This window comes from Seriola lalandi, unplaced genomic scaffold (genome assembly GCF_002814215.2).
Source record: "Seriola lalandi dorsalis isolate HSWRI2012SDOR001 ecotype SW California unplaced genomic scaffold, Sedor1 jcf7180002054309, whole genome shotgun sequence".
NCBI classification, from domain to species: domain Eukaryota; kingdom Metazoa; phylum Chordata; class Actinopteri; order Carangiformes; family Carangidae; genus Seriola; species Seriola lalandi.
This window is the reverse complement of record NW_019524862.1, coordinates 1,690-26,044: the sequence shown is the minus strand read 5'-3', so window position 1 is coordinate 26,044 and position 24,355 is coordinate 1,690. Positions and strand designations below refer to the sequence as shown.

The window sequence follows — 24,355 nt, the reverse complement described above, 5'->3', positions numbered from 1 at the left end:
ACTGGAACAACTAAATGAGAATCTCACCTCCTACAGCCATATCGACCTGCAGCATGAACTATGTTCACTGTGTATTTTAGTGTAGTGTGTATTCAATATGTCATGACAGGCTAAAATACTGTTTAAAAATATAGGCCTAATATAATGTCAAGTTTTAAAAAAATTGCAGTGTAAGTCCATCAAAAATACAACAATCTGCTTCAGTTTCCACAACAACAAAACAAAAATGAGTGTATAGTCTATTTATTTAAGCATCTCAGAAACACAGACAGGTGATAGTATTGCCAAGTGAAAGAGACTAAATGACAAACCATACTGTGGAATATTACACTAGTAATACACTAACATGCAGATATTTAAGAGCTAGAAAGAAGAAGAGCTGATGTTTCAAATAAAACAAATACAGTACCACCAATCTGCATGAAAAATCCTTGAATAAGCAAGTGTACCCATAAATAATCAAAAAACACAAAGCGCAGAGGATACCTCATTTGATTCAGGGAACAATCCGTCAGAATAAAAGGCTGGTCTTACAATGAAAAACAGAGAGAGAGTGCATGTGGCAGTTTGTCAGCCTGCCTGGTTTTTCTGACTCCAGAAAAATAGCCATACACCGTTCTCGTGTGCCCCATATGCTTTTACAATACGGTACTGTGTAGCACAAGCTATGAAAAATTGCTCTAGCCCATAATAATCTAAAAAAAGGAGTGCTTGTTTGACTCACGAGGTGAAACTGGTAGTATAACACATTAATAACCCTATAAAGGATATTAAATTGTCCTGTAGGTGTACAAAATATCCATACATGTAAAGCCCCCTTTCATCAATTAATAAACAAAGAACAATTGTCAAAAATAGTTATTCGCCGTGCAGAGAGACAGCTGTCCTGCAGAAGAGAGGCCAATCCTCTGTGTGGAATATTCCAGTCTGTCAGCGGCGCGCAATGTGGAATGGCGCAACCCACCGGGGAGGAGTTGTTTTTTTTAACAAAGGCCTATAAATAACCTCATTAAAGGATTTGAATGCAAAAGTCCCAACTAATGTTAAATGTTCACTACTGTAACACAAATAAAATCTCCACAATTTTGCCCCCATTACACTGGGGGGTGGGGGTCTATCAGGTTTGAGAGAGTGGAACGGTGTCTACAGCCTCGTGACCTGCAAATGGAGGAGTGCGCGTACTTGGCAGCCGGAGCGAGGAGTGGATATCTCGAAAAACAGGCCTCTGACACACCGACTACGGTTTTTCCTGTGTCCTCAAACGCACTGTACACACACCACAACACAGCACGCAAAAGGCACAATGTAGTGGCACACCTGGAGACCCCTTTTGACGCAAACGAATAAAGACCCCCCCCCTCCCTATTTTCAACTCCTTCGCCGAACAAGCGGTAGAATCGCATCTTGTTTGTTTGTATTATCTGGTCTAAGCACTTAAAACACACGATGACGGTGATCCAACGATCTTTGTCTCGAGCCAGAGAGAGTGCAGACGCGGAAGCCCGAAGCACCCCCCGGTGTTATTTTCACCCAGATACAAAACTACAGGGCTGCTGCAGAGGATTCCTGTTGACCTTATATGGCAGTGCGGGGGGTGCTGCAACACGCTCGAGCTCTCATGGCAACCGTCCAGAGCTCTCGGATTACTGCCGTTGCCAGGGCGAGTCAGCCCAGCAACCGACTCTGAATGCGTTTAATAACGTTTCCTTCCTCGTACGCACTGTCGACTGTTTTTCTTCTTTTTTTTTTAAGTTCTTGTGAAACATAAACCATTTCGAGAAAATCACCCCTGTGTCGGTTGGTGTAAAGACTTCCCGCTGAATCTCTGAGAATCACCGAGAAATGTCCTCAGAAAAAAGCCTCTCTCCCCGAGCGAACGAGCCTCACCCAGTTATGGCGCAGCAACATTTTACAGCACAGTGCTCTCCTTTGTCTGTAAAGAAGCCATTTTGAGACAGAGAACAGCAGAGAAACCATTGAGCAAGTGTAGCCTACATACCACGATAAGGTGTCTTCGGACAAAGGGAAGCAGTGAAATATACGAGATTTCTCTCTATAAGATTCATTTTCTCTCGTTTAAGACTTGGATTACATGTTTTGAATACTAACTGTAAGTTTACAATATCAATCAAAAAATATTGGTTACAGTTTTTTAAGCAAAAGTCATAATTTTGTTGATAACGTTTTAATCACAATTTATTGTTTATGTTGTCTGTCCTCTATGATAATTCTTAAATGTAGACATACAAACCGGTAAATTAAGTGAAATAGCTCAAAATCCATTACCTTTCAAAACAACATTTCCTTGTGGTATTATATGATGTAGCTCAGTTAGAAATGTCGAAATGGAAGAGGTTATACTTGACTGCAATCCTGTCTTCAAGGAGAGAGAGGAGATGGTTTGCATATTGCCCACACAGATGATGCTTGAAGATGCATATTCGCTGGCAGAGAGGCAATGCCTACCACTGATCAAAAAGTTTTCAAAAGAGCTCTATCTTTCGTGCTAATGGATTCCTTCCTTTTCAGGAGACGCTTTCCCTCTCCTTATTAATGCCATTATTAAAGGATCCGAAGATGGAGCTGAAAGCATTCCTCCTGCCCCTGCGTTTAGGCCTGTTAACTGCATTTCACCAAAGTGCTGAGGTAAATATTTTCACCATGAGAGTTTTCCCTCCATCTGTTTCCTCTCAAGTTTAACAGTCTATTTTTTTTTATCTGTCGTAAAAAATGTAAAAAGGCTACATGTCTGGGCTTGTTTAGAAATTTAAATATGCCCTTGAAGCAAGGTCAAGCCGACGTTTACACTTTGGACGTATTTGGTTCTTAATGGCAAATGGACAGCACAAACCTAATCATGCTTGAAGTTGTCTCCACAGTTGTAGGAAGGGTACAACACAAGTCATCAGGGTGTTAAGCGTTGCTGTTGTGAGAGGAAAGTGTTTAAAGTCATTAATCAAAGCAAAGGGAATCAACAGTCAAAATTGCAGGCAGCACAATAAACTGTTTTGCAAACAGACCTTTAGTTATCCATGGCCTGCCTTCTGTCATTTGAGGTGCAGTGGTATATAATCTGGACTATAGGCTGTATATTTATGTCAGCATGCCAGTGAACATAATAAATAAAGTTGGCTGTTACAAATGACACAATTTCTGTGATCAAATTGATAATAGCTGAATATACATTGACAGAAAATACTTTTAATAACAGTAACTGCATGCCTCACATTTTACATTACTAAATTATCAAAACTGTTAAATTATTATAAAAGAGTTGAACTTACTCATTGCTACTCATATCCTACAAGGCCATAAGTGCAATGCCAGCAGCCATTACACATTTGTCACTTTAACTGTGTTTTTTTCCCCCCCTAATTTAACATCTCCAAACCCATAAAGCTGTTTATTCACAACATTTGGTTTCTTTTCACTTAAGAAATATAAATACTATTATATGGGTGTGCCATGACCTAGTTAAGACAAAGATGGATTCCAGGCAGAGGAAAAAAGGCTCAAAATGTCACAGGGTATTACATCCAGTACATTCTCTTCCTTCTTCTCAATCCTTTAAAAGGAGCAATCATAGTTTTATCATAGTCCGTGAGAGATGAGGAAATCAAGTGTAAGATCCCTTTTGGAACAAAGGAAACCCATATAGGCCATTGAGTCCTGTTTTTTAGGAAAATGGCTGCCGAGAGCGCTCGGCCCCCTCTCTCTGCTCTCTGTTGAAGGACTCCTGAACCGTGCCTCTAATAGCAGACAGCTCCTCTGCTGCTGCGCTCTGATTGGCCCGCCAAGCTGCCGCTGTTAACCAGCCAATTGCCCGAGCACTACAAAACACCAGGCAATGTCAAACAAAATCCACTTTATTCGACACTTTACAGTTCGCAAAAATATATACTAAATCAAAAATGAAAAATCCAAACGGGTTAAGATTATATGATTAATAAACTCCGCAGTTGTTCGTAAAAACGAGGACCGACACATGGGTTAGGGACTAGTTTGTTGGAGTGGATTAGACTAACTGACAGAGAAAGAGATGTAATAAACCGCCGCATTCCAACGGTTATTAACGTTAGCCTGACTGTTTATTTCAACTCCTAACAACTGAGCTTCATATTAAAAATCCTACTCCTCGGTTAGACCTCTGACATTATCAGCTAACAGTCGGCAACTAGGTCACAGCAGCGAAGTCCCGTTTGTTTTTTTCGTTTTCAGATATTCGTGTAGGGCTGCAGGTTTGTACACAAAAACCTGCGACCAATCCATTTTTATTAGCCTTCAGTGGCAGTTAAGAAGATATTGCCCCCTGTGTCTCTCCTGTGTTTGCCATTTGGGTAAATGCAGCCGGCAGATTCAACACAAAAACGATTATGAGGTTTAGCGACATACGCCTTTTACAACGCATACGATAATCTAATATATTAATAAGACGTTGCCAATTGAGTCTCTAAAAACTCTATGATTTCTACCAAGGCAACTACACCACTCAATGACCAGCACAGAAAAATAAGTTTGCAACGAAAGTGCGACTAGCATCGGAGGTGGGCAAGCCTAGCGGTGTATTGTGGGAGAGACAGGAGCCACAGACCAGAGGCACACAATATGTGTTGGCTCTCGTTGAAAAGGAGGCAGTATTCTTCAAGCTAAATCATGTAATGTAAGCGGCGAAAGGAAAGCGATTTCGTCTTTTCATCAGTTAAAGAAAAACCACTCGATCGGACGAACCATGTCCAAGCCAGGGGAGAAAAACAGATTGAACGAAGACCATGGCAGAAAGCAGAGTTCAAGTAAGCTTGTTCTTTTTTTCCTCTTTCTCCAGCCCTCCTAATGCCTGTTTTCCGTAACTGGGATATACGCTAGATCCAGATTTCGCTCTCACTTGGGTTACCCCTACCACCAAAGTCATGCATCTGTATCGTTTGGCTGTGTTTTTTTAAAGTGTTGGGGGCTGGTAACAGGACCGTGTTTAGCGTTGCCTCACGATAGCTCTTCTCTCCTTGTCGCTGCCTGTCGTTTCAGGTTTGGCGAACGGCATGGACAGTCATCCCGTCTGCGGCTCGGCGGAGAAGCGGAGTCACCACTGGAGAAGTTACAAGTTGATTATCGACCCGGCGCTGAAGAAGGGATCACACAAACTGTATCGCTACGATGGACAGACTTTCAGCATGCCCGTAAGTGGACCGCCTTTGACGCGGCGAAACGGCTACAATAGTAACCGAGTAGCCGACCTCCATGATAGGTAACAATGTGGCTGTGTTGCCGTGGCCGGCCACAGGCATGTTCCAGCATCTTAAACGACGTGTCGGAGGTGTTGTTTTTAATCAAACAACGCGCCCGGTTCGTGCAGGACGACTTTGCAACAAGTTAGTGGCGTGTGAAGTTGTGAATGGGATGGATAACAGCATTGTGTCCCCCCCCCCCTCTTCTCCTACAGAACCCCGGGATACCACCGGTGGACATCGTCCGAGACCCGAGGATCGGCCGTCTTTGGACTAAGTACAAAGAGACAGACCTGCCGGTACCAAAATTTAAGGTATATACTCTGACATACAGTATGGTGCCAGATTTTTTCCTTGTGGAAAAGGGGTGCTGTCAAAAGTTGCAGACACACCCCCCTCACTCATCTGTGGGACGTCGAGTGAAAGTATGATTGTCTGAGGACTGATAAGCACCGAAATAACCTGCACCGCTCAGATGCATGCTTTATTCGTGGACTTTAAATTGTGTTTTTAACACGACTGTCCGGATTTGCATGTTGATTGTAGCTACTCCGACACCATCGTTCTTATCTCAGCTGTCAGAAATGACCCCACATGGTGCAGCATTAACCCGAAAGCACTTAGAACATTAACTATCTTTCTTCTTCTTCCAGATCGACGATTGTTATATCGGCCCTGTGCCTCCAAAGGAGGTGACATTCGCCAGGCTAAACGACAACATCAGAGAAGGATTTCTTACGGACATGTGCAAAAAATTTGGAGAAATCGAGGAGGTCGAGATCCTGTATAATCCGAAGAACAAAAAGCACCTGGGAATTGCCAAAGTTGTTTTTGAGACTGTGAAAGCCGCCAAGGTGGCCGTGCAGTCGCTTCACAACACGTCTGTTATGGGAAACATCATCCACGTGGAGCTGGATCCAAAAGGTAAACAGTGATTCACTCATTCAAGGAAGAAGATGCGTAACCTACATTTATGCACGATCGAGCCTGTTTTCTGCTGCAGGAGCACTAAGTTTATTTAAAGTGAAATGTTGCCTTGTTGATAATTATGAGAAGGACAACAGTCACGTGTGTAAATTTACGTGCGTTGCCTAGTAACGTGGGATAATTGAATTTCATTGAATGTAAGCCTGCTCCCATGAGCCCGGAGCTGAGGGTGCTGTGTACTCCCACTGTGCCTAATTTCAGACCTGTAAACAAACACAAACCAATCTGTCACATCCCTCCCCCTTACACTGTTTCTGTTCTGTCACTTTTAATAGAAATCACAGAAATCTCAGTTAGTTTTTAAGTCAGTAACACATTGTTAGTATTCAAAGTCTCTGCTGCTGGTTTTGACTGACACAAAATAGCAACTTTAATTCATCTTAAGAAGATGTTTGACTGGCAACAGTTTTGCACGTGTGCTCATTTAATCAGAGAAAAAATAATGGTTGATTTTTACAATGTGTACAGTTTCATTGCCAGCATAAGTGCTATTTTCTTGAATGACTCCCATAAATTTATTTTTTCTTTCCATAAATTGTCAATAAAATGTTTCAATAAGTTTTTATAAGGAATATAGCTAGTGAGAATTGCATTTTGTTTATAATATGTATGCAAAGTTTGACATGTTTTGGACATGTTATTATGGCATGTATGTATTGCAGACAATGTTTCTGATTATCGTATGTGCATTAACAATATTTATTGCATACTAGTTCATATGTTGGCAGGCATGAACATTGTTTTCAAAATAATGTTTACTCAGAGGGAACTACTTAAATATATGTTACCAATTTACAACTGTTTAGTATTGTGTTCAGCTGCTATTGAATAATCACTGTTATTATAATCACGCCAGATTAGTTTTAATAAAACCCACTGGCATTAAGCCAGCTTTATAAACTTGGCAGCAGATCCACTCATGCTTGCTGTTCTGTAGGTGAGAATCGCCTTAGGTACTTCCAGCTCCTGATGAATGGCAGCTACACTCCAAGGACCCTGCCCGTTGGTGGAGAGGAGGCCAGAGAAGTTTCTCCTCGTAGCCTGGCAGAAGCCCTACTGGTAAAAACCCTTTTGAATAATATTTAAAAGTTTTTTTTGCTCATAGTTGTGGTTTATTTGAAATCACTACCTAAACTGTGTCAATGGGAGTTGGATAATAACACATTTTAGTACAGTCTCTATTGTTTTCTTGCAAGGTTAGTCTGGAGAACAGTTACATATTATTGTGAATTTGGGATTACTGAATTGTAGTGTTACTTTGTAGAAATGAACCAATTTGCCAATCTAAGCTGACATACTTATCTGTAATCCATTTTATTGGTGCAGCAGGTGGTGGAGTAGAGCAGAGGAAATGTTATCCAGACACTTTAGCCTGTGGACTGAAATCACAAAGCCACTGAAATGTGCACTTTGGCCTCGTAGCATGAGATCCTGCAGGCATTGTGCCTAGATACTCTTATCCAACAGCTTGGTCTCTGAATTGATACTTGCAGGTGTAAACTGTGAAACCTTACTGTTACTCATTTTGGGAAAATCATCCCACTATTTTTCATTACCTTCTAAGTTGCAACCCAGAGACAATTTTAGTGTGGTTCTCAGTATTTGTGATGGTAGAGGTTTGTCTTGCCACTGACATGTTGTTTGTCTCTTCACAAACAGGATCCCATCCGCAGGTTGTCAGAGAGCAACATGTCAGCTGTGGGAGCAACATTGCCACCCAGCAGCTCCACCACTCCTCTGTCCCTGGAGACAGGCTACTCCAGCCTAAGGCAGGACACACCCCAGTCCCAGGGAACTCCTCATACCCCACGCCAGTCAAGTACGCCCTTTTCTCAAGACTCCAATTACTCTAGTCGGCAGTCCACGCCTGCATACCAGTCCAGCCGGCCCGAGAGCTCCGGAGGATACAAATCCCGGAGACACGAGAGTAAGTTCCAGGATGCTTACAACCGCAGACCGGAGAGGCCTCAGTACCGCAGCAACATGTATCGGAGTACAACGTCTGAACAGGCTCCCTTCAAACAGCACCAACTCACCCCACCTGAACCCCCACCCTCCACTCCCTCCTTCCCCTACACAGCACCTCCCCCTGCTACGCCCAACTTCAAGTCTGCCTTCTCGCCCTACCAGGCTCCTTTGCCCCCTGCGTTCCCCCCGTCAGAGCCGGCTTTCCATCACCCAGCCCAAAGAGAGGGTGAGTACCTCCGACCACCGCAGCCACCTCTGGCAGCTGCCGCTGACTTTTTGCCAGTCAAGGAGAGACCAGAAACTCCTCCGATCCCCGAGCCCCCACCTGAGCCAGTGCCCCATCCGACCACCCCTCCTCCTCAAACACCAGAACACTGCCCCTCACCTGGCTCCCCCACGCTGGATCCAGAGCGCAATAGCCTGGATTCCCGCATTGAGATGCTCCTCAAAGAGAAAAGGACAAAACTGCTGCCGTTCCTGGAGGAGCGAGACTCGGACACTGAGGTGCGAATGGAGGGAAGTCCGATTTCCTCCTCGTCCTCTCAGCTATCCCCAATTCCCCCTTACACAAGCGGTTCTCAAGGTGGGCAGCAAAATTCCCGTCCCTCTAGCACAGGCTTGGAGGATATCAGTCCAACCCCACTGCCGGACTCGGAAGATGAGGAGCCAATTCCTGGAACTGCCTCTCTGATCAAGAGAATCAGCTCTCCTGTCCATGAGAAGATGAGCAACACTGACCTCAAAGATGGACATTTTCGAGGCCACTCTCCCACTGATAAAATGGATACGGTAAGACAGATTTTCTTTCTGATAACTGCATATTTACATGAAGAATAATAAGTGCATGGTTCCATGTGTGGGCTTAGTCACATCTTACTTAAGGTGCCAAATGTTTCCAAAATGAGCTTGTAATAATTGTCTTGATTATTTGATAGTAGCGTGGTGCTGATGTTTATGCACAGCTGTGAATGACAGTTACACAGAGGACACAGGAAGTGAGGTCTAGTTTCGCTGCAAGGTGGTAGTAGTAAACTTTCCCTTTTGTTTTGTTCTTTTTGTTCTGCTTTGTAAAGGAAATTCCGGTTTCACACTGAACCATGTGCAAAGGTGTCACAAAGAGAGTGTGCTCACTCTTTCAGTTAACTGCTGTTGTGCTGTTCGCTTTGTGCAAAGAATGAAAATGATCTTAAAACTAGTAACAACTAGTGTTTGTCAAGGACTTCCTTTAAAAAAAGAAAAAAAAGTGTATTTACTAGCACAATATGCTCTGCTCTCAATATGCAACTAAAAGATGTAAAATTCCCTGTCGGCGCAAGTAAAGAGCTGAGATGAGTTATGAATGAAAACTTTAAGATGCATTACTTGAGGTCTTTTAAATACCTTCACATTCATATGAAGCTGAAATCCTTGTTTGTAGTCATAGTTACACCGTTTGGCCTGTGTTGTTGTATTTCTCCACTTGTGCTTTGAAAGGAGAAATGAGGGCTGTTCTGCTGTTGGGGAATTGAACACTCTTGTTTCCTCTTTCTAACACTCACCGCACGCGCTCACAAGCAGGCGAAAACACAGTTTGGCTGTTGGCCCCATTCAACACCGCACTTCCTGGTTTTGCTGATCCTGACAGTCAGGATTGGTTGCAGAGTCTCTGGTCTCACATTTCGAGTTATCACAAAGCAAACAGCACAAACAGGTCATTTGGGTAACGACACCACTCCCATGCTGAGTTAACTGTGCTTAGTTTCATTTCTGCAGCAGTTCTGCAGTACATCCTTTTATAATATTAAACAGGGAAGAGAATTCATTGCTCTTATGTTTGACAGCATACTTCTTGCATTCATATTTACTGCTATGGTTTTAGGAGTACATAGTTTGATGCCTGAATAAACAGCTTTGTTTTGAAACCTGTCAACCAACAATATGGGTCAGTTTTGTTTGACTGTGTTCGTGCCTGTTCCAAACTTTGAACTTAGATCAGCATTAAAATGTTTGTTGCTCTTATTTTAGATGTCTTAACTTGGTATCAAACCTCAATACTTTTTTTGTAGTGAGTGAAATGTGTCCATAGCAGAGTATTAAAAACTGTCAAGTATTTTAAATTGGTATCAAATGCTTGGTCAGATTTGTAATCTTGTTTTATTCTTTAAACAGATATTCGATTACATTTTTATTCATCATATTCATATCTTTATTCATCATATTTGTGGCGTTTGCTCAGAAAAGAGCAGATGAATGTACTTGACTAACCTGTGAAAAGGCAAGATGTTCACCAAGCATAGTCCTGACAGCCTGTCCCCTTTCACACAGAGTCATCAGTCGTCAGGAGAAGACATGGAAATATCCGACGACGAGATGCCTGGGACTCCAATCACCAGTGGAGACTGTGGCAAGGGCATTGTTGTCAACTCTGCAGTGTCCCCGATGCAGACCATTCCCATCCCTCCCCCTGGTTTCCCCCCTCTACCACACCAAGCTGGCTTCGCGATCCCACATCACCACCTGGCCCCTCACTCTGCCGTCCCAGGACATCCTCCTCACCTGACCGGTCATCATGGAGTGCCTCCCCACATGCTGCCACACATGGGTCCCTACCCTCATAGCATGATGCCTCTGGTGCAAATGGAGCTAATGAACTGCTTGCGGTGGGAACAGTGGAGTACGGTCCCCATGTCGTTCCAGATGCAGCAGCAGATGCTGAGTCGCATTGCTCAGACTAGAGGGCCCTATCCATATCCACATTTTATGGACAGTGGTGCATCAGGGCCATTTGGCGGGCCGTACCAACCTCTGTCTATTGGTGCTGCACCCGCGAGCGGCAACGCAGGGGCACCTGGGCAACAATGGCAGCATCCCAGTATACCAAAGTTCAACCCTACTGTTCCTCCTCCTGGATATGAGAGTAAAAAGGAGGATCCGCACAAGGCCACTGTTGACGGCGTGCTGCTGGTCATTGTCAAAGAGCTGAAGGCCATCATGAAGAGGGACCTCAACCGCAAAATGGTGGAGGTGGTGGCTTTTAGAGCCTTTGATGACTGGTGGGAAAAGAAGGAACGCTCAGCAAAGGTAGGTTTTTCATTTCACTTTTCAAGATACAAACACAGTGTTAGCTACAGAGACTGAGAGAGGTATTATCCACACATGCACAGAATGTGTGTGACAAATATACTTGTACTGACTTTTGAATTTTTATTAATGTCAATTAAATTGGCAAAACAAATTAAGTCCATATTATGTGAATTAATTATATATAATAGCGGCTGTGAATTGCAGTGACATTAGTGCCATTCAGTCTGCACTACAGAACAAATGCTCATTATAAACATCCATTCATAGTTGGATATCATGATGCTTTTTGCAGATAATTGAAATAGAATGATTGTACTGACCTCTTGTTTCTGTGGCCCAACCTACTTCCACAAGAGTCTTACATTATTTGTTAATATAATTTTGAGTGCCATAATAAACTCATCTGATGATTCTTGTTGAAGTGTTAAAATGTTTTTATCAATACATAATTATAATTAATAGAAATTATTTTAATAAAAAGGTTAATGTTGTGTGAATGTTTTACAAGAATACTGACAGGTTGTGGGTTGTTGCTGTGGTGCTGATTGTGCTGAATAGATTATTAAAATACTAATATAGTTAATTAAACAACAACTATTCGGATAATCAAAAAAAAAAAAATATATATATATATTGTTAAAGTCATTCATCAAGGAAAAAAATAAATACCTTCTTTATTTAATTTTGAACTTTTGATCAGACAAACAAGCAAGGTGAAGACGCCTCATTTTGACTTTTGGAACTTGCAATGTGCATTTTTCAGAATTTTCTGTAATTTTATAAACTAAATGGTAAATTGGGAAAATAATCGACTGATTAAATTATCATGAAAATATTCGTCAGTTGCTTCTGCGAGTTGTGTAGACTGAATTCATGGGTGACTGACTTTTGTATTGTTATATAACAGGGTTTAATACAATAACTACCAAGCAGTTAAAGTCATATTGTCTTTCCCAGGCATCTTTAACTCCAGTGAAGGGTGCGGAGGGGAAGGAAGAAGAAAGACCCAAACCCAAAGAAACAATGGGTTCAAGTCTGCTGGAGAACTGGAACAAGGGCGAGGGACTGGGCTATGAGGGAATGGGCTTGGGAATCGGTTTACGAGGAGCCATCCGCCTGCCCTCCTTCAAGGTAAGCCTTGAAATTACTCTTTTAGTAAACATGTATAAGGAGGAAGTGTCTTTATTGTTGACCAGTTGCTCTGCATGTTAGTCTTTAATGGTTGCATGTTGTGCTCAGGTGAAAAGGAAGGACCCACCGGAGGCCGCAGCAGCAGGCGACAACAAACGAGCCCGACCCTCCACTCCAGTGGATGATGAGCTGGAGGATGAAGGTACCTGTCTTCTATCAATGCAGGAAAACAAATACTCTGTGCAATTATCTCTTTTCTTTCTGGTGCTAATTTTCTTGTGGTTAATTTCTGTCAGATCGGGATCGAGACCCAGCTGAGCTCCCCTCGGATGATTCTAAGATGGACGGTGACAGCATGTCTGCAAAGCGACGGCACTCGCGGCCACTTGAACTGGACAGTGAGGGAGAGGAGGAGTTGGACACCTCGGGGAAGGAAGAGTCTCTGTCTGACAGGGAGGAACCTGATGAAACAGAGGCTGCAAACAGGCTGTCATCGGGCAAAGTAAGCTTTCTCAAAAATTACTGCTAATTGTATGTACTCGTTATTTTTGCATTTTTGTATACATTTCTATGATATATGTGATCATCTCTTAGGAGAGTGGCGATGAGGAGGGTGATGATGAAGACGAGGGAGACTCATCCAGTGAGAGCGCCTCCTCAGATTCGTCTGATGAAGGTACTTAATATCTTTCTTAATATTTGACAACAACAGTAGGCTGTTTTTATGAAGCATGTTTCCTGTAATTCATCATTACAATACTTGCAGAAGCCGAGAGTTCAGCTTCGTCCAAGGCCAGCTCAGACTCCTCAGCAGAAAGCGAAGACTCCTCAGAGTACGAGTTGAGCTCGGAAGAGGACGACGATGGGGAAGAACGGGAGACGGCGGCAGAAGAGGCGGAGGACGAAGGCAAAGAGGCAGAGTCGTCCTCGTCCTCCTCATCCTCAACGTCTTCATCTTCTGATGAAGAGGAGGGGGAGGCAGAAGCCAAGCCACCGAGCCCTCCTGCAGAACCAGTCCTAGAGGACAAGGAGGATCTAAGCAGCAAGCCCAAACGCAGACCTCCAAGTCCCAAGGAGGAGGTAATGGACCTGAAGCCGCCATCACCTAAAGGCATCCCAGGTGAGTGTCTGCTACTAACTCTGTTTTGATCACGTGAAACATTTCAACAAAGGTATTTACTATTTTAAAGTATTTGTATCAGGTTAAATGAAATAATGATCTTTTCTTGCCTTGTAGTCAAAGAGCGAGACATCAGAGACAGCATCATTCCTGTAGTGAAGTCTGAACCTCAGGAGCATGTAGCAAACCTTCGGCCGCCCACGCCAACAGGAGCCCTGCCCGACAGTGACCAGGAGTCAAAAGGCAAAGGTAAAGCAGAGCCTGGGGAAGTAGCCTGCACCCCTGGTCGATTAGCCCCACCCCACTTAGATTCAAACGCACCTGTCCCCAAATCCATCGCCACATCTGTAATGCACCTCCCTCTCCCTCCTCACCCGGCGATAGAAGGTCGTTCCCTCCTTCATCCACCCCCTGGTCCCCTACCTGACCTCCCACAGCGGCCCAGGCTCCCCACAGATGAAGATATCCCCCGCACGCCAGGCAGGGACCTGATGGAGCGTGCCCGGAGTCTGGGCAAGTCCCAGAGCACGGACACGGTGCCCATCACACCTGGAAGTGATGCCCCGCTTACGGGCAGTAGCCTGTTGCTTAGCTCCCCTCACATCCCCGGTAGCCCCTTTTCCTACCCTGCTCAGTCCCCTGTCCTTAGTGCTGGAGTTCCCCGCACTCCAGGAAGAGACTTAACCTTCACCCCTGTCTTCCCTGACCCCACAGCACTAACGCTTAATAGGAAAGTGTCCTCTGAGAGCCTGGACGATAGGCCAGTTTTTAAGGAGCCTCCCATTAGTGCACTCCCTAACCAAGCCCTGTCAGCTGCCACAGAGCACTCAGCCAGTGTCCCTGAAGACCTGCCTGCTGGTCTCACTGTAGACGTCCCTGTTCCATCAGACACTGCCCCATCAAAGAGGAAACCTGGACGACCCAAAGGCAAAAAGCCAGCTACCTCTGCGGCTGATGAGTCTTTGGAGCTCTCATCGGAGTCCACCCCTATGCTTCACGAAGCAAATCATGAAGATCTATCCATGCATACGATGTCCACCAAGTCTCCCGAACACCCAAGCCTGGACTTCCGGGAAGAAGACGTGGAGCCTCAGACAGTCCTGCCTGCCGAAGATGGCTTCCTGTCCTACGAAGACGAAGCGCCCGTAGCCGTGAAGCCTACTCGGAGGGCGAGACGAGGCTGGGAGGAGCTGCTGCTGGTCAGCCTGTCCCCCGTCACCACACCCCCCCAGCCGTACTTCAACCCACGCTCAGAGTTCGAGGAGATGACCATCCTGTATGACATCTGGAACGAGGGCATAGATGATGAGGACATTCGGCTTCTGCAGATCACTTACGACAAGATGCTCCAGCAGGATAACGGCAATGACTGGCTCAACGACACGCTCTGGGTCAACCATCCTCATATCCTTTACTACTTACCACTTACTCATTTACAGCAAATATTGATATCAATAATGCTAAGCTTTATGTCACTCAAAGTACTCCACAAACAGGAGAGATAAAAGGCACAAAAAATTTAAAAGACCAGTTTAGTAAAACATAGTAAATGTTATTATTGTCTTTTTTTTTTAAGTTGTTTTGTGTTGTGTGTATCAAATAGCAGCCCCCTCTGGTGGTGAAACTGAAGAACTTTTACGCTGGATTTAAGTAGCCCAGTATCTGTTGAGCTTTAGAAGTATTGTGGGATCCAGCTGAGGTCCAAAGCCTTTTCAGTTTCCTCCTTGACTCCCTTGCACCTACCAACATCCCTGGAGTGAAGAAAAAGAGGAGAGATGACGGCATGAGGGATCACATGACTGGCTGTGCCAGAAGCGAGGGATACTACAAGATTGACAAGAAGGATAAGATCAAGTACCTTCAGAGCACACGGCTGCAATCAGAGGAGCCGCCGGTCGACACACAGGTGGGCAGGAGATGACAAACTGTGATTCTTGAGTTTCCCTTTTGGTGTTATGTGAAAATGTGCACGTAAAACACGCTACATGTCAACCTCCTGCCGGTAAGTGGATCTAACTCCATCCTCTCTGTGCAGGGTATGAGTATTCCTGCACAGGTCCACGCCTCTACAAGAGCTGGCTCGGAGCGGCGGTCGGAGCAGCGACGCTTGCTGTCCTCCTTTGCATGTGACAGTGACCTGCTGAAGTTCAACCAGCTGAAGGTAAACAAAATCAAACAGAACTTTGGTCTAATGTGCTGTTTGATTCACCCTGACTTTTATATAGAAAAAAAAAGAACAGTAAACAAGAACATAAGACAGGCAAGCAACCAACTAATAATTGCTAAGTGGAAGTGTTGTCATTGTAGTTAATAAAATATCAATTGCAAAATTTCATATCAGCAAATAACACCTCAAGATGTCATCAACTTTTCTCCCGTTTTCTCTTTCAGTTCCGTAAGAAGAAGATCAGATTCTGCAAGTCGCACATCCATGACTGGGGTCTGTTTGCTATGGAGCCCATTGCTGCTGATGAAATGGTGATCGAGTATGTAGGACAAAACATCAGACAGGTGAGAGGCAGAAGACTGCTTTGTTTTGGAGTGGGTTTTCTCTGTGTACGTAAACAGTCAATCAATCAATCCTCTCACATTCATCCGGCTCAAAGTGTCATATTAACCTAAAATATAGATCTAGTGCACATTTGCTTTTTTGGGGACAATCAGGGCTTTTTGAAAATGAAGAAATATTTGATGCGATTAATTCCATGAAAGATTTAAGATGGACAAAAATGCATTTTTTATCAGAATTCTGAAGGTGTAAAATATGAGAGCTCATATACAGAACAGTAACACAAGTGTACAGTGAAATCACTGAGAGCTTTGGTCTGACTGGCAGTAACTTACAACAGCCTCACAACCAATAAATAAAACATGAGAAAATTTAATGAAAAGTGACACTAGTGATCTACCAGTTATCAAGTGACCATCTTCATTTGCAGGTGATTGCGGACATGCGGGAGAAGCGCTACGAGGAGGAGGGCATTGGTAGCAGCTACATGTTCCGCGTTGACCACGACACCATCATAGATGCTACGAAGTGTGGCAACTTCGCCCGTTTCATCAACCACAGCTGCAATGTAAGACAACAACCGTATGGTGTCTCTTTTCTTAAGAGCTTCTTGAACAGTGGTGGAAAGTAGTTCTATCAAGATTCATTGTCCAGCCAAAAGTCCCTCTTTTGAAGTCATTTTAAAAATTCTATTGCAGCAACCTTCCTTATTTGTCTTGTTTCAAGATAGTCATTTCAAAAAGTTTTTTGTTAGCTAGATTAAAAACTGGTTGAAATATTGTCACTTCCCTGCAAAATAAGGTTTTTAGGAGTCTTAGGCGGAAATGTCTTATTATTTTTGCTGATTAAACTGCCCAACATTTCATAAGGTATTTTAAATCACATCAAACAACAATGGGCCAGTTTTCGTAATGAGTACTTTTACATTTTATGTATATATATATATGACTTTTAGTTGTAACAGAGTATTTTTATATTATTATATTGCTATTTTTACATAAAGAAAGGATTTGTATATTTCTGTCCACAAATGTAAACCAGAATAAGTAATCTTTAACAACCATTAAGCAATTTGTTGGTCTTTTCTTTCAGCCTAATTGTTATGCGAAGGTCATCACAGTTGAGTCTCAAAAGAAGATCGTGATCTACTCCAGGCAGCCAATTAACGTCAACGAGGAGATCACGTATGACTACAAGTTCCCCATCGAGGACGAGAAGATCCCCTGTTTGTGTGGGGCAGAGAACTGTAGAGGAACGCTGAATTAACGTCCGGGTGCAGTCAGGAGAATCTCCTACAGGGTGTAAAAAGAGCTTTCCCTAAACTTTTCTTCAAGTTTCCCGGACACAGACAAACTCAACGCCAACACCCCGGACGAGGAGGACTTGAAGAAGGGAAGGTTTTATTTGGGAGTGAGGAGAAGAAACCTGCAAGTTGTCTGGACAGAGTTTAGGCTACCTGTATGGCACTCTTCACATATTTAACTCTAGATTGTTTACGATTTATGGTGCTCTTGAAATGAAAAATGCATAGTTTTTTATGTATGCCAGTGACGCAGATTTACAAAACACTTGACTTGCTGGTGCAGCGTTTCCTCCCCTCCTCTCATCGTTGGACAGTATTTCAGCATGGCTCCTTCCTCAAAGAGTCCTGGTTTGTACAGTTTTACACTTTTTTCTCTCTCATTTGTCTCATAAGCTTTACGTACACCACACGTGATACAAAAACAAAACAAAACACACAACACAGACTCACATGATCAGCTGCTTACTAACACTGTTGAGACGCACAAGCCCACCAGGAAAACACCTTTTCTGTGGGAGAAGACATGGTTGCCACATGAGCAGATGGCAGATGTTTCCATCCAGCAACAGGCGGGAGGATGGCGGAGCGTCACGGCCCGCCACGGACTGAAACCCTGCTTTCTCGCTCCTACCTCCTCTGCACCAGTTTTCTTGGAAATAAATCAAACTGATGAAAAATTCAAGCAACAACAAAAAAAAAATGGTTAAATCCTGCCACAAAATATGGAAATTTTGGAAATCACACCTGCTTTCACCAGCCAATGATGGATCGTGCTGCTTCCTATTAGTTTATGCAAAAGTTAAAGATGATGTGCAAAATTTGTATTAATGATATTCCAGTGTTTTCCAGTTTTGTTTAGGTAGTTCTCTTCTTGCGTGTTTCCTTCAAAGACACTATATTTGTGTGTGTGTGTTAGAGTTAGAGAGTGAGAGAGAGCGTGTGTGTGTGTGTGTGTGTGTGTGTGTGTGTGTGTGTGTGTGTGTGTGTGTGTGTGTGTGTGCGTGCGTGCGTGCGTGCGTGCGTGCGTGCGTGCGTGTGTGTGTGAGAGAGAGAGAGAGAAAGTGAGTGTGTCAGGCATTTGATTTGGAGTATTTATCATCATATCTTAGTGTGTGTGAATGTGAGTGCACTGCCCCCTGTAGGCCACAGCGCAGAAGGCCAACCAATCATGCAGAGAAGAAAATTAAAATTGAATCAGTTCCTGTCTGCATCCACTGGGCAGCATCTGATAAAACTTGCTAAACTAAGTTTTCAGCTTTGGAAGAAAAGATTTATTCCTCATTTTAAGTGCCATATGAATGTGTAACAGTCTTTGTTAAACCTGAGCAGACAGGTGACAGGTATAAAGGTCAGATTTTCTTTTTTTTTTTTTTTTTTTTCCAGAGAGCTGTCACCTGCCGCTTTCGTAACACGCATGTTCAAAGAGTTGCTGCCTATTTTTTCACCAGGGTGGGTGTTTGATGGTGATGATGATGTTTTGGCTTCCTTTATCTGTACCTGGGGTCTCATGCCTGTGTGTGCTCATAGATTCCCTCTTCAGCTGCAACACGTATTACTCTACCAGTGTTTAATGTTTCCTGCGAGACAGAAGTGTTTCTATGACCCAGCAGACCCCCTCATCCTAGTCCACACGGGTCATTCTTTCTTTATAAACTCGTTAAGATAAAAAGAAAAAAATATTTGTGAATGCACTTGAGGCTTGCACTTCTGCTTTACGCCCTCTTCGATCTTCAATCAGCCTGCCCCACGCCCTCAAGACCAAGTCAGTCATTGCTTTTCATTCAGTTGGATTGATTTTGGAGATTTCCTTTTTTCACCAGTGATGTTTATATTGTATATGATTACTTGTACAGAAGATCTAAAGCTTTTTTATCTTCACAGGGGTAACACTTTTAAGATGCATCTTTCTCTGTCTCTTTCTCTTTTTTTTTAACAGAAGACTGAGTATTTAAAACTATTTTCAGGGATCTGTAAAAGGAATCTGAGGGTTTAAAAGGTTGTTTATTTAAAGAAAAGGTCCACTGTGTCCAGGAAAAGTCTCCACCTCCCTTTTTGAAAGATTGTTTCTTGTAGAAACGTCTTCATTTTCTGCCCATTTGCTTTATAATCCTAAAATGTAAATGTAAATACTGTAACTGTGAATACTATATAAATATATATATTTTTGTTCCCTGAGATTTGCTACATGAATACAGCTCAGAGGTCTATGTAACATATGAGGTGAGCAATGAGCTGGTAGCAGGAAATTCAGCTTGTGTCAAGCTTTGTTTTTTTATTTTCTGTTGTAAATTCTATGAAAAGTTGTTTGCGGTGTGGAGAAAATAAAAGGTGCAGAATTGGCATGAGAAGAGGATTGAAGCGTCAGCCCATTTCTCATGTCTATTTATTACACAACAAATGTATGAAAAAGGAAAAAAATGGAAATAAAGCAATTTTGCATACATCCATAAACAGTGGTTGTTTTTTCATTGATTCATAGAGATTTACTTGAGATAAACCCACACAGTCCAACTGATGCCGGATTTTCATGAATGAAAACAGTAGGCAGCAGCTGACCAAACAATGACTCTGTGTAAGGCAGATTTGATCAAGGACCAGGTCATGTGGTTCACTGCGCTCTCACAGAAACACACACACACACACTCAGGATGACTCAGAATGAGAATCCGCATGCTGGAGTATAAAAAGGCATGCAAGACATGTCCAGTAAGGAGATTTGGTTTGTGCAATGTAATCCAAGATCCAGGATTGGGGACTGAGTCTTCCTCACAACCAGACTTGCTTGATTTGTAGAGCGATTTTAATTGTTTTTTGGGCCAAGTCCAAGACAAGTCTTAAGTCCATTCACAGATTCTTACAGGGAAGTCCAAGTAAAATCACAGATGTTAATAATCAAATGGTTAGCCAAGGTGCAAGTAAGAGGAAGTGGTAGCCTTAAAGATAGAGTTAAGAGGAGCAGGCATGTGAGTGGAAAGACCCTGGATAAATCTGGGTCTGGGTCGGAACAAAAGAAAGATATCAGCACTGAGATGCCCTTGAGCATGTTAACATCCTTTCATTGCAAAGGTCTGGTGATTGAAATGTGTTTCCATGCCATGTCCACCTGTGGCTTCCTTATTTATTTTTTATATTCCAGGATTTTATTTGTCAAAACTTGAGATGTTTTTGCTTTCTAGTCTCTTGTCAAGTTTGTCAGGAGTCTGACTCAAGGCCAAACGCGAATGCCGCTCAGCCAACTTCACTCATCATTTCCTCCTCTGCTTGAAGCTGTGTTATTCATCAGTGAATATCAAAGACAGGAAACCTGGAAGCAAAAAAAACAACATAGTATAGTATGGCAAAAAACATGAAAAAAACGACATAGTATAGTATGGCAAAAAAATTGAAGAAATGACAAAATATAATAAAGCACAAAACTATCAGAAAACGTCATAGTATGGTAAGTTATGAAGACGTCATAGTATAATGAGGCCCTAAAAGCAAAAAACACGACATAGTATAGTATGGAAAAAAACGGGAAAAAACGACATAGTATAGTATGGCAAAAAAATTGAAGAAATGACAAAATATAATAAAGTATTAAACCATCAGAAAACGTTATAGTATGACAAGATATGAAGACGTCATGGTATAATAAAGCTCTAAAAGTGAAAAAAAACGACATAGTATAGTATGGCAAAAAACGTGAAAAAAACGACATAGTATAATATAGTATGGCAAAAAAATTGAAAAAATGACAAAATTTAATAAAGTATTAAACCATCAGAAAACGTTATAGTATGACAAGATATGAAGACGTCATGGTATAATAAAGCTCTAAAAGTGAAAAAAAACGACATAGTATAGTATGGCAAAAAACGGGAATAAACAACATAGTATAGTATGGCAAAAAAATTGAAAAAATGACAAAATATAATAAAGCACAAAACCGTCAGAAAACGTCATAGTATGGCAAGGTATGAAGATGTCATGGTATAATAAAGCTCTGAAAGTGAAAAAAACAACATAGTATAGTATGGCAAAAAATTGTAAAAATGACAAAATATAATAAAGCATTAAACCATTAGAAAACGTCATAGTATGGCAAGGTATGAAGACGTCATAGTATAATGAGGCCCTAAAAGCAAAAAACATGACATAGTATAGTATGGCAAAAATTGAAAAAATGACAAAATATAATAAAGTATTAAACCATCAGAAAACGTTATAGTATGACAAGATATGAAGACGTCATGGTATAATAAAGCTCTAAAAGTGGAAAAAACAACATAGTATAGTATGGCAAAAAAATTGAAAAACGACATAGTATAATGAGCCATGAAAACATTAAAAAAACCTCATAGTATAGTAATATAGGAAGACATCATAGTATAGCAAGGCCTTAATAGTGAAAAAAATGACACAGTATAATTTAGCAAAAAAGTGAAAAAACGACATAGTATAGTATGGCAAAAAAATTGAAGAAATGACAAAATATAATGAAGCATAAAACCATCAGAAAACGTCATAGTATGGCAATGTATGAAGATGTCATGGTATAATAAAGCTCTAAAAGTGAAAAAAACAACATAGTATAGTATGGCAAAAAACGGGAAAAAACGACATAGTATAGTATGGCAAAAAATTGAAAAAATGACAAAATATAATAAAGTATTAAACCATCAGATAACATTATAGTATGACAAGATATGAAGACGTCATGGTATAATAAAGCTCTAAAAGTGAAAAAAACAACATAGTATAGTATGGCAAAAAACGTGAAAAAAACGACATAGTATAGTATGGCAAAAAATTGAAAAAATGACCAAATATAATAAAGCATTAAACCATTAGAAAACGTCATAGTATGGCAAGGTATGAAGACGTCATAGTATAATGAGGCCCTAAAAGCAAAAAACACGACATAGTATAGTATGGAAAAAAACATGAAAATAACACGACATAGTATAGTATGGCAAAAAAATTGAAAAAATGACAAAATATAATAAAGTATTAAACCATCAGAAAACGTCATAGTATGGCAAGGTATGAAGATGTCATGGTATGATAAAGCTCTAAAAGTGAAAAAAACAACATAGCAAAAAATAGCAAAAAACGGGGAAAAAACGACATAGTATAGTATGGCAAAAAAGTGTAAAAATGACAAAATATAATAAAGCACAAAACCATCAGAAAACGTCATAGTATGGCAAGGTATGAAGACGTCATAGTATAATGAGGCCCTAAAAGCAAAAAACACGACAGAGTATAGTATGGCAAAAAAAATGAAAAAATGACAAAATATAATAAAGTATTAAACCATCAGAAAACGTCATAGTATGGCAAGATATGAAGATGTCATGGTATAAAAAAGCTCTAAAAGTGAAAAAAAACAACATAGTATAGTATGGCAAAAAATTGAAAAAATGACAAAATATAATAAAGCACAAAACCATCAGAAAACGTCATAGTATGGCAAGGTATGAAGACGTCATAGTATAGTGAGGCCCTAAAAGCAAAAAACATGACATAGTATAGTATGGCAAAAAACATGAAAAAAACACGACATAGTATAGTATGGCAAAAAAATTGAAGAAATGACAAAATATAATAAAGTATTAAACCATCAGAAAACGTTATAGTATGACAAGATATGAAGACGTCATGGTATAATAAAGCTCTAAAAGTGAAAAAAAACGACATAGTATAGTATGGCAAAAAACGTGAAAAAAACAACATAGTATAGTATGGCAAAAAACATGAAAAAAACGACATAGTATAGTATGGCAAAAAAATTGAAGAAATGACAAAATATAATAAAGCATTAAACCATTAGAAAACTTCATAGTATGGCAAGGTATGAAGACGTCATAGTATAATGAGGCCCTAAAAGCAAAAAACACGACATAGTATAGTATGGAAAAAAACGGGAAAAAACGACATAGTATAGTATGGCAAAAAAGTGTAAAAATGACAAAATATAATAAAGCACAAAACCATCAGAAAACGTCATAGTATGGCAAGGTATGAAGACGTCATAGTATAATGAGGCCCTAAAAGCAAAAAACACGACAGAGTATAGTATGGCAAAAAAAATGAAAAAATGACAAAATATAATAAAGTATTAAACCATCAGAAAACGTCATAGTATGGCAAGATATGAAGACGTCATGGTATAATAAAGCTCTAAAAGTGAAACAAAACGACATAGTATAGTATGGCAAAAAACGTGAAAAAACAACACAGTATTATATGGCAAAAAAATTGAAGAAATGACAAAATATAATAAAGCATTAAACCATTAGAAAACGTCATAGTATGGTAAGTTATGAAGACGTCATAGTATAATGAGGCCCTAAAAGCAAAAAACACGACATAGTATAGTATGGAAAAAAACGGGAAAAAACGACATAGTATAGTATGGCAAAAAAATTGAAAAAATGACAAAATATAATAAAGTATTAAACCATCAGAAAACATCATAGTATTGCAAGATATGAAGATGTCATGGTATAATAAAGCTCTCAAAGTGAAAAAAACAACATAGGATAGTATGGCAACAAAATTGAAAAAATTACAAAATATAATAAAGCATAAATCCATCAAAAACGTCATAGTATGGCAAGGTATGAAGATGTCATGGTATAATAAAGCTCTCAAAGTGAAAAAAAACAACATAGTATAGTATGGCAAAAAACAGGAAAAAACGACAAAATATAATAAAGCACAAAACTATCAGAAAACGTCATAGTATGGTAAGTTATGAAGACGTCATAGTATAATGAGGCCCTAAAAGCAAAAAACACGACATAGTATAGTATGGAAAAAAACGGGAAAAAACGACATAGTATAGTACGGCAAAAAAATTGAAAAAATGACAAAATATAATTAAGTATTAAACCATCAGAAAACGTCATAGTATGGCAAGGTATGAAGATGTCATGGTATGATAAAGCTCTAAAAGTGAAAAAAACAACATAGCAAAAAAAGGCAAAAAACGGGGAAAAAACGACATAGTATAGTATGGCAAAAAAGTGTAAAAATGACAAAATATAATAAAGCACAAAACCATC

The 24,355-nt window shown here is 40.9% G+C and overlaps 1 protein-coding gene and 1 long non-coding RNA gene across 4 annotated transcripts; one reads left to right on the top strand and one right to left on the bottom strand.

The window, feature by feature from the left end:
• The first annotated feature begins 1,766 nt into the window (after positions 1-1,766).
• On the top strand, positions 1,767-19,754 carry setd1ba (SET domain containing 1B, histone lysine methyltransferase a). 3 transcript variants are annotated; one of them, XM_087174058.1, is made up of 19 exons: positions 1,767-2,110; positions 2,530-2,646; positions 5,023-5,174; positions 5,438-5,536; positions 5,876-6,146; positions 7,147-7,268; positions 7,869-8,966; positions 10,482-11,237; positions 12,198-12,371; positions 12,480-12,573; positions 12,668-12,873; positions 12,966-13,047; positions 13,138-13,491; positions 13,609-14,895; positions 15,231-15,397; positions 15,527-15,652; positions 15,883-16,002; positions 16,431-16,568; positions 17,093-19,754. In XM_087174058.1, the coding sequence occupies exons 3-19, from the start codon at positions 5,037-5,039 to the stop codon at positions 17,264-17,266; spliced, it is 5,406 nt and encodes a 1,801-aa protein (XP_087030184.1). In that variant the 5' UTR covers positions 1,767-2,110; positions 2,530-2,646; positions 5,023-5,036; the 3' UTR covers positions 17,267-19,754. The 3 variants fall into 3 exon arrangements, with proteins under 3 accessions (XP_087030184.1, XP_087030183.1, XP_023262231.1); XM_087174057.1 differs by having other exon boundaries at positions 2,530-4,790; XM_023406463.2 differs by lacking the exon at positions 1,767-2,110 and having other exon boundaries at positions 2,509-4,790.
• On the bottom strand, positions 14,884-15,519 carry LOC147819113 (uncharacterized). Its single transcript, XR_015437259.1, has 2 exons — positions 15,350-15,519; positions 14,884-15,242 (listed from the first exon to the last, which is right to left on the bottom strand). It is a non-coding gene; the product is annotated as an uncharacterized LOC147819113 (long non-coding RNA).
• Positions 19,755-24,355: the final 4,601 nt, after the last annotated feature.

Coding starts and splice junctions, on each gene's coding strand:
- setd1ba (XM_087174057.1), top strand. CDS start 4,730: ATGTCCAAGCCAGGGGAGAAAAACAGATTGAACGAAGACCATGGCAGA. Junction 5,175..5,437: donor GACAGACTTTCAGCATGCCC/GTAAGTGGACCG, acceptor CTTCTCCTACAG/AACCCCGGGATACCACCGGT. Junction 15,398..15,526: donor AGCCGCCGGTCGACACACAG/GTGGGCAGGAGA, acceptor CTCTCTGTGCAG/GGTATGAGTATTCCTGCACA.